The following is a 13544-nucleotide window of genomic DNA, read 5'->3' on the forward strand; positions in this document are numbered from 1 at the left end:
GTCTTTCTCTGAGCATCTTAGAAGTTTTGTGTCTGGATAAAGGTGGACTGTGGGACCAACTTAGTAATGCACATGTGGAGGGTTTGAAAGGAGGAAACACAGTATAGCTGTGACTTCATTGGCCAGCATTTCCTCAAAGAGCAGCCTTTGGTCTCAGGACGCCATCATGGAAGTGAGAAACCTGCAGTTCCTGTAGCGTCCACTGGAGGCTCCAGCATTCCTTTATAACTTGCCTAGATTAGTTTGCATTAGGGGCGTGGCCTCTATTCAATTTATTTAGATTCAGTTTTATTTATACAGCGCAAAATCACAACAACCGTCCTCAATGTGCTTTATATTATAAGGTCGACCCTACAATAATACATACAGAGAAAATGATATGATATGAATCATATGACCCCCTGTGAGCAGGATTTTGGTGACAGTGGGAAGGAAAAACTCCCTTTTAACAGGAAGAAACCTCCGGCAGAACCAGGCTCAGGGAGGGGCGGGGCCATCTGCTGTGATTGGTTGGGGTGAGAGAAGGAAGACAGGATAAAGACATGCTGTGGAAGAGAGACAGAGGTTAATAACAGATATGATTCAATGCAGAGAGGTCTGTTAATACATAGTGAGTGAAGAAGAAACACCCAGTGCATCATGGGAATCCTCCAGCAGCCTACGTCTATTGCAGCATAACTAAGGGAGGATTCAGGGTCACCTGGTCCACAGAAGAGCGGCCTGATTATTTAAGACCTTGTAGATGAGGAGCAGGATTTCTGGATTTAACAGGCAGCCAGTGAAGGAGAAATCTGGCTCTAAAAACCAAGAGTGGTGGAGGCTGGCACGCTGAGTCTGTGGAGCTCCTGGTCATGGAGTAGCCTCTATAACAAGAAAGCACAGCTTCATGTTTCAGGAACCGGCTGTCGTGTTCAGAGCAGATTATTTGTGTTGCTCATGTTGGGAATGAACCCAGGAAGTTGTTTCAGTGCCGGTCGGCTGTGTTACCAGGCTACATGTGTGACACGGTTACATCAACATTTAACCGTCGTGCTCGGTGCTTTCAAGGCTTTATGCTCTGCTTGTTTCCTGTGAGGGTCTTCACAGGATTACCTCAGGACAGGTAAACTTCCTGTTTCCGAGCCTGTGAGTCGCAGGCTGTTCCACATTCCCAGCACTTGTCCGAGGATTTAACAGGCATGCGCGAAGTCACGGTTTTTCTGAGTGGGCGGACAAACATGGAGCAGGTCTGACAGCGGGCCAGCTCGCTTATATTCAGCTCTACTTTCCCCTCGAGCCGCCGCTTCGTCTTCAGCTTCTCCGAAGCTTCGGGCCTGACGAGCTTCCTGCTGAACGGAGCTATCGCTGGCTTTCCCACGAGGCGGGATGTTGAGTAACTTTCTTTATCCTCTGAAACACAACAGGTGTCCTGAGTAATTCCCTCCATCTGGATCTTGTATCGTAAGGCCAAGAAAATAAATTCATTTCTGTGGAAATGTCACAGTGTGAGGGCCTGCTGGTGTCTGCGTCACTGTTTTTCCCACAGCTGGAACTGAAACCACTTCTCTGTTTGCAGAGTACAAAAACCAGGATGTTTCACACGCCTGCGTTTGCTTTGAGTTTAATTAAAGTAATCAGATTACTGGGTGAGGTAGTCATGCTCTCTTCAGTGCGATCTTAAATCACTCTTGGGGCAGAATCGGCACAAACATGCTGAGGCTCATCCAGCAGTGACATCGTTCCAGCTGTTTGGATAAACGGGAGAAAAACCAAATAGTTTTAAATATTTCTTTAGTAGTTGGATCATAAAGACATAAATTATTTCCAGCCAATCAGGACATCAGAGCATGGTCAGGTGTATGAGCATGCTCCGTTGGCAGGTGATGCTCCTCTGTTTGCCCTCGTGTGTCTAACGCAGCATCCATGTTGTGTCTGTTGCAGGACTGGGTGACGGCCACCGACATCAGAGTGACCCTGAACCGGCTCAACACATTCGGAGACGAGGTCTTCAATGACCCCAAGGTCCTCAAGTCCTACTACTACGCCATCTCTGACTTCGCGGTGGGAGGAAGGTAAAGCCTCAGATTCACTGCAGGTCCTGTTTTTCAGTCGAGTCCTCCGGCGGAGCTCTGCTCTGCGGTCAGGTCCCGCCGTGTCACTGTGTGGTCCGCTTCCTTGTGACCGGCGCAGGATCCACACTAGAATTCGTTTTCGACAGGCATTACTCGAGTGTTGCACGGAGCACGACTCTGCAGCCATAATCTGTTTGAATGTGGAGCACATTTCCCTTACACCGCCAGCATTCCTGAAATTCCTAGCCGGCAGGGCCAGATTATAGGGAAACCGGAATGAGGCGGTCCGACAGCCGTGACGGATGGAAGAAAAGGGGCGATTCCCGAGCCGAGCACCTGGAGGATTTAACCTTTACTTGTCCCAGGAGGAGATTTTCCTTCTGCACCTTCACCTGGATCTACCTGAGCGTGCTCAGCTGGCAGCTCTGTGGGCAGATTTATCTGCACTTTATTATATCAACACTTTTCATTGTGCAATTCTGCCAGTGACTCATTCATGCAAACACACAGCTCATGAACGCTCCTTTGAACTCCTTGAACTCGTGCAGCAGCTTGAAGCAGGTAGAGACTTTCTGAAAGCAGCAGCTCGCTGCTCATTGGACAGAAGATCACCTGGAGTTTTTCCCGTTTGCTCACGTTTTGGCCGGGAGGGAGCAAAGGGTTTAAATCCAGCTTAACATGTGTGATGTTCAGGATTTCTTTCATGCTTCTCCCTCCGTGCCTGCTCGGGTTCGACTGAACCTCCAACAATCTTTCTGTTTTTGAGGTCTTGTGAATTATGTGTAACCAGGAAGGTTTCTGATCCTGTGTAAACCCAGGACACAGCCACGGAGACGATGATCTTTATAGTTTGCTGTGAAGCGGGCGCAGCGATTTATTGAATTGTGTGCAAACGTGAAAATACAGCTTTTAATCCAAAAACGGAGTTTAACGGGCTCGTGAGTGAATCTTTGGTGTGACCTCCTTCAGCACAGCGTGAGCTCTGCTTTCTTTACGTATCGTTCGGAGCTCTTCTCCGTCAGGCTGATCCCACCAGCTGAAATCTGCTCCAACCACGATGGAGCCTCCACCTTGTTGCACAGAAGGACCTCTGTCCCGACCTCCTCCCTGAACCAAATCTAGATTTATCAGATTTCCCATCAGAACGGTTCCACTGATCAGTCCAGGTCTTCTATAGTGTGCATGCTGGGGCTGGGCCATATCAAACCGTTCACGGTGATACTGGTATAATGTTGGGCAACGATAAGAAAATGAAATATGGCGATAGAATATGGGTAAAACACGCATGTGCAGTGTTTTCATACGCACATGGCGGCGACGGAGAATGAGAAGGGCGAAAGCAGATCGTTGAATGAAACGGATGAATGAAATGAAACGGCAGCTACATTGTAGCCACAGCCACCCTGGGGCGCACTGACAGAGGCGAGGCTGCCGGACACTGGCGCCACCGGGCCCTCTGACCACCACCAGCAGGCTACGGGTGAAGCGTCTCGCCCAAGGACACAACGACCGAGACTGTCGGAGCCGGGGCTCGAACCGGCAACCTTCCGATTACAAGGCGAACTCCCAACTCTTGAGCCACGATTGAACCAGAACTGGTTTGTAAAAATGCTGCAGCTTCAGTGGTGTGGAACTGGTTTGGCTTTCGTCCCTCAGATACACAACAAAGCACTATTTTTGGTAGCGCATGCGAGCGGGCCGTCGTTATTACCGTGTTTCTTGGAAAATATGGCGCACTTACAATCAATCGGAACATTACGGCTATCGTAGGCAGGAGCCTCGCGGAGTGATGCGTACAGGTGTCCTTTCTCTGCGCCGAGGTGAGCCAGGCTTTCAGCTCTGAGAATCACCTCGTTGGTGTAAAAATACTTGGTTGTCAAACTGTTATCTCTAACATTTTTCATTTGAACTAAAGAAATGGGAGCAGACGATGTTTTTGCGACGGGCCGATGGAAACAAAGAGCTTAAAACTGGTTCTTTGCTCGGTGGTCCAAAGAAAAACTTTGATAGAGCTTCAGAAATCCCGAACTCGAGAGCACCTCAGTAAAGTTTGGCTCCTTTGAAGCAGCACATAAAGAAAGGACTCGAAACTTTTGCACAAAAGTGTGTGGCTCTGTCCCGCTAACGGCCACAGACTGCCTCCTTCTGCTCTTGAGGAGTGATTGTGGGGACATCTCACTGAAGCCTTCGCACTCACCGCAGGAGAATAAAGGACGTGTTGTCCCACGGAGGTTCTGTGCGTCACTAGATGGCGGTGTATCTCCGACACATTCCTCAGCGCTGCTCGTGAGTCGCGCTGACTGTTTATCTGTGCGCTGCTTTATCGCTCCTTCGTTCTGTGCCGTGAGCTCCAGAAGGGCTCAGGCTGCATGCTGAAGTCTGCACGTTTACAGTATTAAACCCGCTGCACACTGACTCAGTGCTGTAAGCCCGAGGCGGTGCAGCTTTAACAGCTCGGAGCACGAACCCAGGCCTCTCTTCCTTCCCACTGTCAGTTTTTCCAACAGCTCGCTGCCAAGAGACACCTGAGACCATAGCCAAAGGTGGCTGCTGAGCAAGTCCCGTCCTGCTGAGGCGGGTGGCTGCGCTCCCTCGGGAGGTTTGAGAAAACCTTTGCTCGGAGCTGCAGAGCGGAAAAACCTCATCGGGAGCGAAAACAATGACGACAGTAAACTGAACAAAGAGTTGAGCTTTAATGACGGTGTGTGAGCGTTAGCAGCAACCTGGTCCAGGTGTGACAGGTGTGCTTCTCTACTTCCAGGTGTAAGTGTAACGGCCACGCCAGCGAGTGCGCGAGGAACGATGGAGGACGGCCGGTGTGTAACTGTAAACACAACACCGCCGGCGACGACTGCCAAGAGTGCCAACCGTTCTTCAACGACCGGCCCTGGAGGAGAGCGACGGCCGACAGCCCCAACGAGTGTCTGCGTAAGTCTGCCGCCGCACGTTTGCCCCGTCACCGATGATTTCACTGCGTCACGAGAGATTTTGGTGCATCTTCAACTTTTTCACTGTTACCTGTTTCGGGTCTTTTATTGTGAAACTCTCCATCTCTCAGCCTGCGAGTGTAGCGGGAAGAGTGCCGAGTGTTTCTTCGACGCCGAGCTGTACCGGGCCACCGGTCACGGCGGCCACTGCAGGAACTGCGCCGACAACACGGACGGCCCCAACTGCGAGCGTTGCCTCGACAACTACTACAGAGACCCGGGCGCCAGCCGCTGCCTGCCCTGCCTCTGCAACCCCGTCGGTGAGTGGTGCACACTGGAGAGTGTGTGTGTGTGTGTGTGTGTGTGTGTGTGTGTGTGAGAGAGAGAGTGGCCTTTCCCACGGACATTTGAACACACCATGAATGAACAGTGATGTGCTCACGTTTACATTTCCACTTGAGCACAACAGTCAGACGTGTGTGTGTGTGTGAGTGTGTGTGTGTGTGAGTGTGTGTGTGTGTGTGTGTGTGTGTGTGTGTGTGTGTGTGTGAGTGTGTGTGTGTGTGTGTGATCGTTTGTTCTCGCGTTGTTTCGAGTGTTTGCTGATTATTTTCTCTATTTGATCTTTTTTTGGCCTTTGTTTGTGTTTATGTGGTAAATGTTTGTGTTCGTGATGCTTCTGGATGTTTTTGCAGCACGTTGAAATCACTTGTTTGCTCTTTGTCACCCGTCTTGACATTCTGTCGACTCCTTGCAGCAGTTTTTCTCTCTGGTGTCAGTTTGTCGGACGTCTCTGTTGTGATTTTTCAGGAAATCTGTCGAGTCGTTTGCAGAGAATCGAAACACAAATTGCAGAAAAGGTTTAAAGATCAGTTTTGGTGATTTTGTAAATGTTTGAGTGAAAACATGTGAAACCGCAGGCATGGACTTTGTGGTTTTCAGCAGTTTTTAACGGAGCGCAGCAGGAAACCACCGCCTAATGTGAGCCAGCTGCTCCACCCGCTCTGCACTGCAACGGCTCATTAATGCAGCTGATTGTTTGCATGTGGTTGGAGGTTAACGTGTGTGTGTGTGTGTGTGTGTGTGTGTGTGTGTGTGCGCGCAGGCTCTGTGTCCCCTCAGTGTGATGACCGCGGCATGTGTGCGTGTAAACCCGGAGTGACCGGAGAGAAGTGCGACCGCTGCCAGCCGGGACACCACAGCCTGACGGAGGCCGGCTGCAGGTACGCCGCTAACCCCAAACATCAGCTGAGCTCAGAGACGCGAGCGTGGCCCGGCAGAGGTCATCAGCTCAGGTTGACCTCCTGCTGGGTGCACGGCTCTCTCACAGCAAACACTTTGAGTATCTCTGTCACTCGCTGGTTTTCCAGCTTGTTTGGTGACTGACGTCAGCCGTCAGCCGGTCAGGAAGTCACGTTTCCTTCTGCAGCAGGTTTGAAAGAGCAGGAGGTTTCCCAGTTCAGGCGCATTTACATTCCAGGTCTCCAGAAACAGCAGAAAACACATCAGCAGCACGACTCGACTGAAAAACAGCAGAAATCACAATGATGTGAAAAATCCGTCCATGCTCTTCCACTCATCCTCTTCAGGGTCGCGACACCGAGCTGCCCCACGTGAGAAACATTTAAAAAATGAAATCATGTATAAAAAATTGGAACAATAAAGTCGGAGCAGAAGAAAACTGGACATAAATCAGGACTGAAGACAGATTTAAATTGTCCTGTGTTTGGTTTTATGTGGGGGGCAGTAACAGAGAGCCCGGCCACCTTTGGGTTTCAGGTGAGAGGCCGAGCTGATCCGTCCTCTGAGCTGACACGCTTTTTCTCTGAAGTCCAGCAGCCGGGCGTCCACAGAGCTCCGGCAGTCCAGCCGGAGGTGACGGAGCCGTGGCGTTCCTGTGTGGGTCAGATACGACTCTGCTGAGCGGAGCTGTCAGCTGCACGGCGCCAGCTTGTTAGAGAGAAGCCGGACGTCTCAGAGACAAACTGAACCGTCCAAAGAGGAGACGTTCTCCCACGTCAGGAGTATTAAACCCCGTTTCAGTGAAGAAGAACTTGAACTTTGACCCAGGAGGAAACAGGGTCAGGTCAAGGGTCACGATTACATGAGCTGAAGTGTGGTTGGCTGCTGGAGAATGACCACTGAGCTGTGAGCGCCCCCTGCTGACTGAACTGTTTCAAACATCTTTTATTAGGAAGTATCATGGTTGTTACAGATTGATAGAACTTATGCCCCTTTTTTCTCCAAGCTAACAAAACAGACAAATAAACAACAACAAAAGAAAGAGAAAACAAACAAACAAAAAACCTGATGAGTCTGACTCTCTCTCTCCCCCATCAGGCAGTGCTCTTGCTCGCCCTCAGGCAGCACGCAGGAGTGTGACGTGAACACGGGTCAGTGTCGCTGCAAAGACAACGTGGAGGGCTTCAGCTGCGACAGGTGACGCAAGTCCCGCCCACACAGGGCGGGGCCCGCCCACAGCCCCGCCCACACACGTTCCGTTAACATGCAGCGAGTGAAAGTGCAGTTCGTGCAGCAGCACGTCACAGGTGTGTTCTTGCTGCTTGTGCCCCTCAGGTGTAAGCTGGGTTACTTTAACCTGGATGAGAACAACCCTCAGGGCTGCACGCCATGCTTCTGCTTCCAGCACTCGTCCGTGTGCGACAGCGCCGACGGCTTCAGCGTCCACGCCATCAAATCTGACTTTAGCAGAGGTAACACTGCCTGCAAGCCCCACTCAGGACAGAGATGACCCCACTCTAACTCCACTGTACATGCGCTAATGTGTGTGTGTGTGTGTGTGTGTGTGTGTGTGTGTGTGTGTGTGTGTGTGTGTGTGTGTGTGTTAGATGATGAGCAGTGGACTGGTCAGGAGCGTGATGGAGCCAGGGGCCAGGTGCAGTGGTCATCCAGCGGACAGGAAATCTTCCTCATCTCAGAGGACTACTTCCCCATTTACTTTGTGGCACCAGGTACACACACACACACACACACACCAGCAGAGGAGGAGGGGGGTGGCCTATTTTGGCGGTTTGGTCGTTTCTGACTCTGTAGAAGTCGTCTGTGGATTATCTGGTGGGCGTTCTGGGTGCAGACCCAGGAGTCCACACACAGGTGGAGGCCCCACCTCAGAGGCAAGAAACAAAACATGGATTTGTTTTTGTCCCTGTGTGACGCTGCTGCTGATTGGTCGGTGACTCTGACTCGTTTCTGTGTCACAGAGAAGTTTTTGGGGAACCAGGTTTTGAGTTATGGGCAGAACCTGACCCTGAACTTCCGAGTGGACCGGCGGGACAGCCGTCTGTCGGCCGAGGATCTGGTGCTAGAGGGGGCGAACCTGCGGGTGGCCGTCCCCCTCATCGCCCAGGGCAACTCCTACCCCAATGAGAACACGCAGACATATGTGTTCAGGTGAGGCGCCGTGTGTTGTTTTCCCAGTGAAAACCAGTATTTAATCCAGCAAACTGGAGCAGATAATCTGCACCAGTACGTTTGCTCTCAGCGTTAATCTGGAGTTTTGGGTGTAAATTAAACTCATAATCTGAACATAATCATGCAGTTTTTATTTACAACCTGTTCACATAGATTGATTTAATCTGGACTGTCTGGTTGCAGTCCCTGACACGTTTTGCTGACACAGATTATTTGCTGTTAATTTCTTCATAGTCATTTAATCTGGATTAAATTGAAAATATTTTGGTCATAAGATTTAAAATGATTAGTTGAATTGTGAACGCGGGGTGATTCTATTAAACTCCACTAATACTCTCTTAATCTGGATTAAGTTAGAGGTTTGGTGGTAATCTGTTTTGTCCTCCTTGTTTTGCAAATAATCTGGATGAAGCTGTGATATTTGTATGATTCTCAGGATTTGTTTCAGAATCTGCTGATGATGTCAGCTGATTTAAACCCTGTAGATTATTTGATAATCTGATTTTCCTTTTCAATGCTTTTGTCTTTGGTCTGGATTAAATTTGGTTCAGGCTCCACGACAGCACAGATTACCCCTGGAGGCCGACCATCAGCCACGCCGAATTCTACAAACTTCTCCACAACCTGACGGCCATCAAGATCCGCGGCACCTACAGCGACAGGAGTATGCAGCGTGCACACACACACACACACACACACACACACACACACACACACACACACGCACACACTCTTATCGTCTACTATTGTTCACTAATCACTCACACCCTCCAGGTGCTGGTTACCTGGATGATGTCTCCTTGGTGACAGCAAGGCGGGGACCAGGTGTCCCGGCCCGCTGGGTGGAGCAGTGCACGTGTCCTCAAGGTTACCAGGGTCAGCACTGTGAGCAGTGCACGGTTGGATACCGCCGCGCCCAGCCGGAGCTCGGACCCTTCAGCTCCTGCGAGCCGTGCAACTGTAACGGCCACAGCGAGACCTGCAACACCAACACAGGTGAGGGTGGTGTCAGCGCGTCACAGAGGGCTGAGTGATGGGTTCGTTAATACTCAGGGCTGCTTTTTCTGTCCTCCACCCAGGAGCGTGCGACTGTCAGGACAACACGGCCGGTCTGAGCTGCGAGCGCTGCCAGGACAGTTTTTATGGCGACGCCACCCAGGGAACGCCAGGTGACTGTCAGCCATGTCCCTGCCCGCCCGGAGCTACCTGCGCTGTCGTTCCCAGAACCAGAGAGGTGGTGTGCACCAACTGCCCCACTGGGACTACAGGTACCAGATGCTAAACTGTCAGCTAATGGTTCCCAGACTGTACTGTTCTTTATTTCCAAACTGCATAGCAGTACCTCGTACCTCAGCTTTCAGAGTAGCCATTAGTCCAGTGTGAGGTGTGTTGTTCTTCCATGCTGTGCCGGTGTCGGGCGTGTCCCCGGTGCCCTGTAGGTTTCATGAAGTGATTAAAAATAGGTTTCCTTGATTAACTGTTACGTGTGCCAATCACGTGACCTCACCTGTGTGCAGGTAAGCGCTGCGAGCTGTGCGATGATGGATTCTTCGGCGACCCTCTGGGTCAGAACGGCGGCGTAGTCCGAACGTGTCGGAGCTGCAAGTGCAGCGGCAACATCGACCCCAACGCCGTTGGAAACTGCAACCGCGAGAACGGAGAGTGCCTCAAATGCATCTACAACACCGACGGCTTCTTCTGCGACCGCTGCAAAGAGGGTTTCTATGGCAACGCGCTGGCCCCCGAGCCTGCCGACAAGTGCAAACGTAAGAGGAGTCCAAAACCGAAATCCTTCCCGTGATGTTTGAATTGCGAGCGCAGCGAGGAAACAGTGTGATCTCTGATTTGTCCCCAGCCTGCGCCTGCTCGCCGCTCGGCACCAGGAACCAGCAGACCAGCTGCTCTCAGGGCACGGGTCAGTGCGAGTGCCTCCCCAACGTGGCCGAACGCGACTGCAGCGCCTGCATGCCCGGCTTCTTCAACCTGCGGAGCGGGAATGGCTGCGAGCGGTGCGTCCATCACGCCCACACATCTGTAGCTGTGCTTCGGTTCTGAGCGCCTTCACGGGCTCACGGCACGAAACCTCAGTCTTAGTCACGCTTACAGCGATAAACTTTAAATTCTCTTTCATTTCCAGCTGACTGGAAACCTGTGATTAGTCGATTCTGAGCAATTCTTCCAGGAAAACGCAAACATGCACGTGTTTCATTGTGTTGTTTACTCATAGATGATGTTCTTCTACTTCCCCCCACAGGTGCAACTGCAATCCCATTGGCTCCACCAACGGCCAGTGTGACATCGTTACGGGACAGTGCGAGTGTCAGCCGGGCGTCACCGGCCTTCGGTGCGAGCGCTGCGAGACCAACTTCTTCGGCTTCAGCGTGTCTGGATGCAAACGTGAGGAAACTCGATAATGTCACAGCGAGTCCATCGCTGTGACGTTTTAGCGTTACGTGAACAGAACAGGACCCAGAATAGATCCTGGTGGATCTCCTCCGGTCGGAGGTCAGCAGGCACCGGCTCAGGTCTGTTAGAACCAGAAACATGAAGCCATGATCAGCTTTTCAGGGCTTTGCATCAACTGCGTGCACGAGGTGCACCGTGCACCAGGAAGTGTTTAAATCCAACCTGCCAACACGCTGTTTTTGATATCATATTGTACGGCTCCAGAATAGATCCTCTGAGAACTTCCTTAACCCTGATACCTGTTTAAGGTAAACACAGCAGTTTGTAATGTCACAGCGCGCCGTCTGTTAGTGTGGAGTAAACTGGGACTGAAAGGCAGGATCCCAGTTTGCATTCCTGCACACTTGGACGCTGCAGCACCTGCTTCAGTGAAGACTCAGACCTTCTCTGCTCTAACAAACTGTAAAGTTCAACTTTATTCAGCCTGCAGTTTGCAGGTCTGAGCCACGTCGTCTTCCATCACATCAGGCAGAGTTCGAGTCTGTGTGTTAGACAAAACCGAGTCCTGTAACTTTAAGAATCCTTTGAGCGTTCAGGGTGACGAGCTGTGCTGTGTGTATGAGAGCTGTTATTAATGGACCGACGTCCTCGTCTTTGTTCCTGCAGCCTGCGATTGCGACCCCGAGGGCTCCGTGTCGGGTCAGTGTAAGGAGGACGGTCGCTGCGAGTGTCGGCCCGGCTTCGTCGGAGCTCGGTGCGACATGTGTGAGGAGAATTACTTCTACAACCGCTCGGTGCCGGGCTGCCAGCAGTGTCCTTCCTGCTACAGTCTGGTCAGAGACAAGGTGAGCCCGACTCCGAGGCAACGCCTTCGCTCTCCTCGCACAGAGGAGCTAACGTTTCTGTCTACGCGTCCAGGTGAACCAGCAGAGGCAGAAGCTTCACGAACTGCAGACGCTGATCGATAACCTCGGCTCGGGTCAGGACACCGTCAGCGATCAGGCCTTCGAGGATCGTCTGAAGGAGGCAGAGAGGGCCATCATGGACCTGCTGGAGGAGGCCAAGGCCAGCAAAGGTGAGACCTGAACTGAGATCTGACGTTTGCAGTTTATTTCCTGTTGCTGAGCAGAAAGCCAGACTGAATGTCTGTGACCTTTGACCCCGCAGAAGCGGACCAAGGCCTGCTGGACCGCCTAAACGGCATCAACAACACTCTGACCACTCAGTGGAACCGTCTGAAGAGCATCCGAAACACAGTGGACGACACCGGCACTCAGGCCGACCTCGCCCGGGGCCGAGTACGCGACGCCGAGAACCTGATCGACCGCGCCCGCCAGGAGCTGGACAAAGCCAAGGACGCCATCAGCAAAGTGGTGAGTGAGGGTGCTGTTTCCATGGCGACTAACCGAGCTCTAAGGCATTTGGGGTTTTTTATAAAACACGACTGATGTCATCGACAGGACATCAAACCGCCCGGCGGCACTGGAGCGCCCAACAACCTGACGCTGCTGGCCGAGGAGGCGCGGAAGCTCGCCGACAAGTAAGACCCCACGACACGTGTCATCAACACGCGCTGACGGCCTGACCTTAACCTGAATACTCGTCAAAGACACAAACCGTTTGGACTTTTCTCCCTGCAGACACAAGATGGACGCTGACCAGATTGAGAGGATCGCCAAAGACGCCAACGATACGTCCAACAAAGCATACAACCTGCTGCAGAAGACTCTGGAGAAAGAGAGGAAAACGAGCGAGGAGATCGAGGAGCTCAACACGAAGTACGTCCCACCGCCTGACGAAACCTCACTTTAGTTAGTTTTTCCCTGCCGTCATGGTTACAGGTGGTTTTTGCCTTTTTGTTTTTGATTTGTGAGGTTTTTGTTGCTTTGTGTGAGAAATCCTCCTCGGTTTGGCCCTGTGGAGGTTTTTTGGAGGTTTCGTCTCCCCTTCATTTGTTTTTCATCCTTCCTGCTTCGGTTTTGTCCACGTTGTGGTTTTTTGAATCTTCGGTCACATCTGTTCAGTTATTCCATCCCTTTTTTTGAGTCTCTATTTTTTTCTTGTTCTTGTGGTTAATTTGCTTTACTTCGACTCATTCTTGGGACCTTTGTAGTGATTATACGCGGCTCTGTGGTCATTTTGCATCTCTTTGTGGTCATATTGTGTCTCCTGGTCATTATAGCTGTGAGGAATTTTTTTTTTTTCATTTTTAACTATTTTTATAGTAACTTTCTGAACTCCTTGGTGGTTTCTTTGCATCCCATTTTGTTGGCCAGTTTGTCTCCCCCCAGGGCTCTGGAGTGCAAATGTGACCAAATTTTTCAATGGTGCAACTAAAAAAATCTTAGGTCGCACCGCATCGACCAACTGTTTGAGTAAAAAAAGAAAAAGTGTCTGCAACTCTGAAAGTCTCCGTGTGGTCAACAACAGACGCACGTTATCGTTGTCTAAACCAATCAGAGATAGTCAAGGGCGGGACCTCTCTGATTGGCCGTGGTCCAGTTGAAAGTGCAGGCAGAGAGGGAGGTGAGTAGCTTGAATAAAGCGATATCGATTCATTTAATCCTGAATCGACTTTTAAGTATAACCGTGTTTTGCCAGAAACGCCAGAATCTCAGGTTAAATATTTCCACAAACAGTAAATGAGAGCAGGCACACGGACTCCACACAAAGACGGAAACACAGACCCGAAGCATCAGAATCAGTTTTCTGTTTCGGCTTTCTGACC

The 13544-nt window shown here is 51.1% G+C and overlaps 1 protein-coding gene across 1 annotated transcript in view; it reads left to right on the forward strand.

Moving 5' to 3' along the window:
* lamc1 (laminin, gamma 1) overlaps positions 1-13544 on the forward strand; it is a 47116-nt gene that overhangs the window by 28879 nt on the left and 4693 nt on the right. The window contains exons 3-21 of the mRNA XM_082513544.1: positions 1921-2051; positions 4813-4979; positions 5110-5298; positions 6084-6201; positions 7319-7417; positions 7556-7692; positions 7828-7950; positions 8200-8389; positions 8962-9074; positions 9185-9406; positions 9490-9678; positions 9928-10176; positions 10266-10419; positions 10665-10807; positions 11483-11661; positions 11735-11891; positions 11984-12189; positions 12277-12356; positions 12457-12594. Coding sequence (XP_082369670.1) covers positions 1921-2051; positions 4813-4979; positions 5110-5298; positions 6084-6201; positions 7319-7417; positions 7556-7692; positions 7828-7950; positions 8200-8389; positions 8962-9074; positions 9185-9406; positions 9490-9678; positions 9928-10176; positions 10266-10419; positions 10665-10807; positions 11483-11661; positions 11735-11891; positions 11984-12189; positions 12277-12356; positions 12457-12594 — 2984 coding nt within the window. The remainder of the gene's footprint in view (positions 1-1920; positions 2052-4812; positions 4980-5109; positions 5299-6083; positions 6202-7318; positions 7418-7555; positions 7693-7827; positions 7951-8199; positions 8390-8961; positions 9075-9184; positions 9407-9489; positions 9679-9927; positions 10177-10265; positions 10420-10664; positions 10808-11482; positions 11662-11734; positions 11892-11983; positions 12190-12276; positions 12357-12456; positions 12595-13544) is intronic.

The sequence above is a fragment of the Aulonocara stuartgranti genome (genome assembly GCF_965226115.1).
Source record: "Aulonocara stuartgranti genome assembly, chromosome: 18".
In the NCBI taxonomy this organism is placed as follows: domain Eukaryota; kingdom Metazoa; phylum Chordata; class Actinopteri; order Cichliformes; family Cichlidae; genus Aulonocara; species Aulonocara stuartgranti.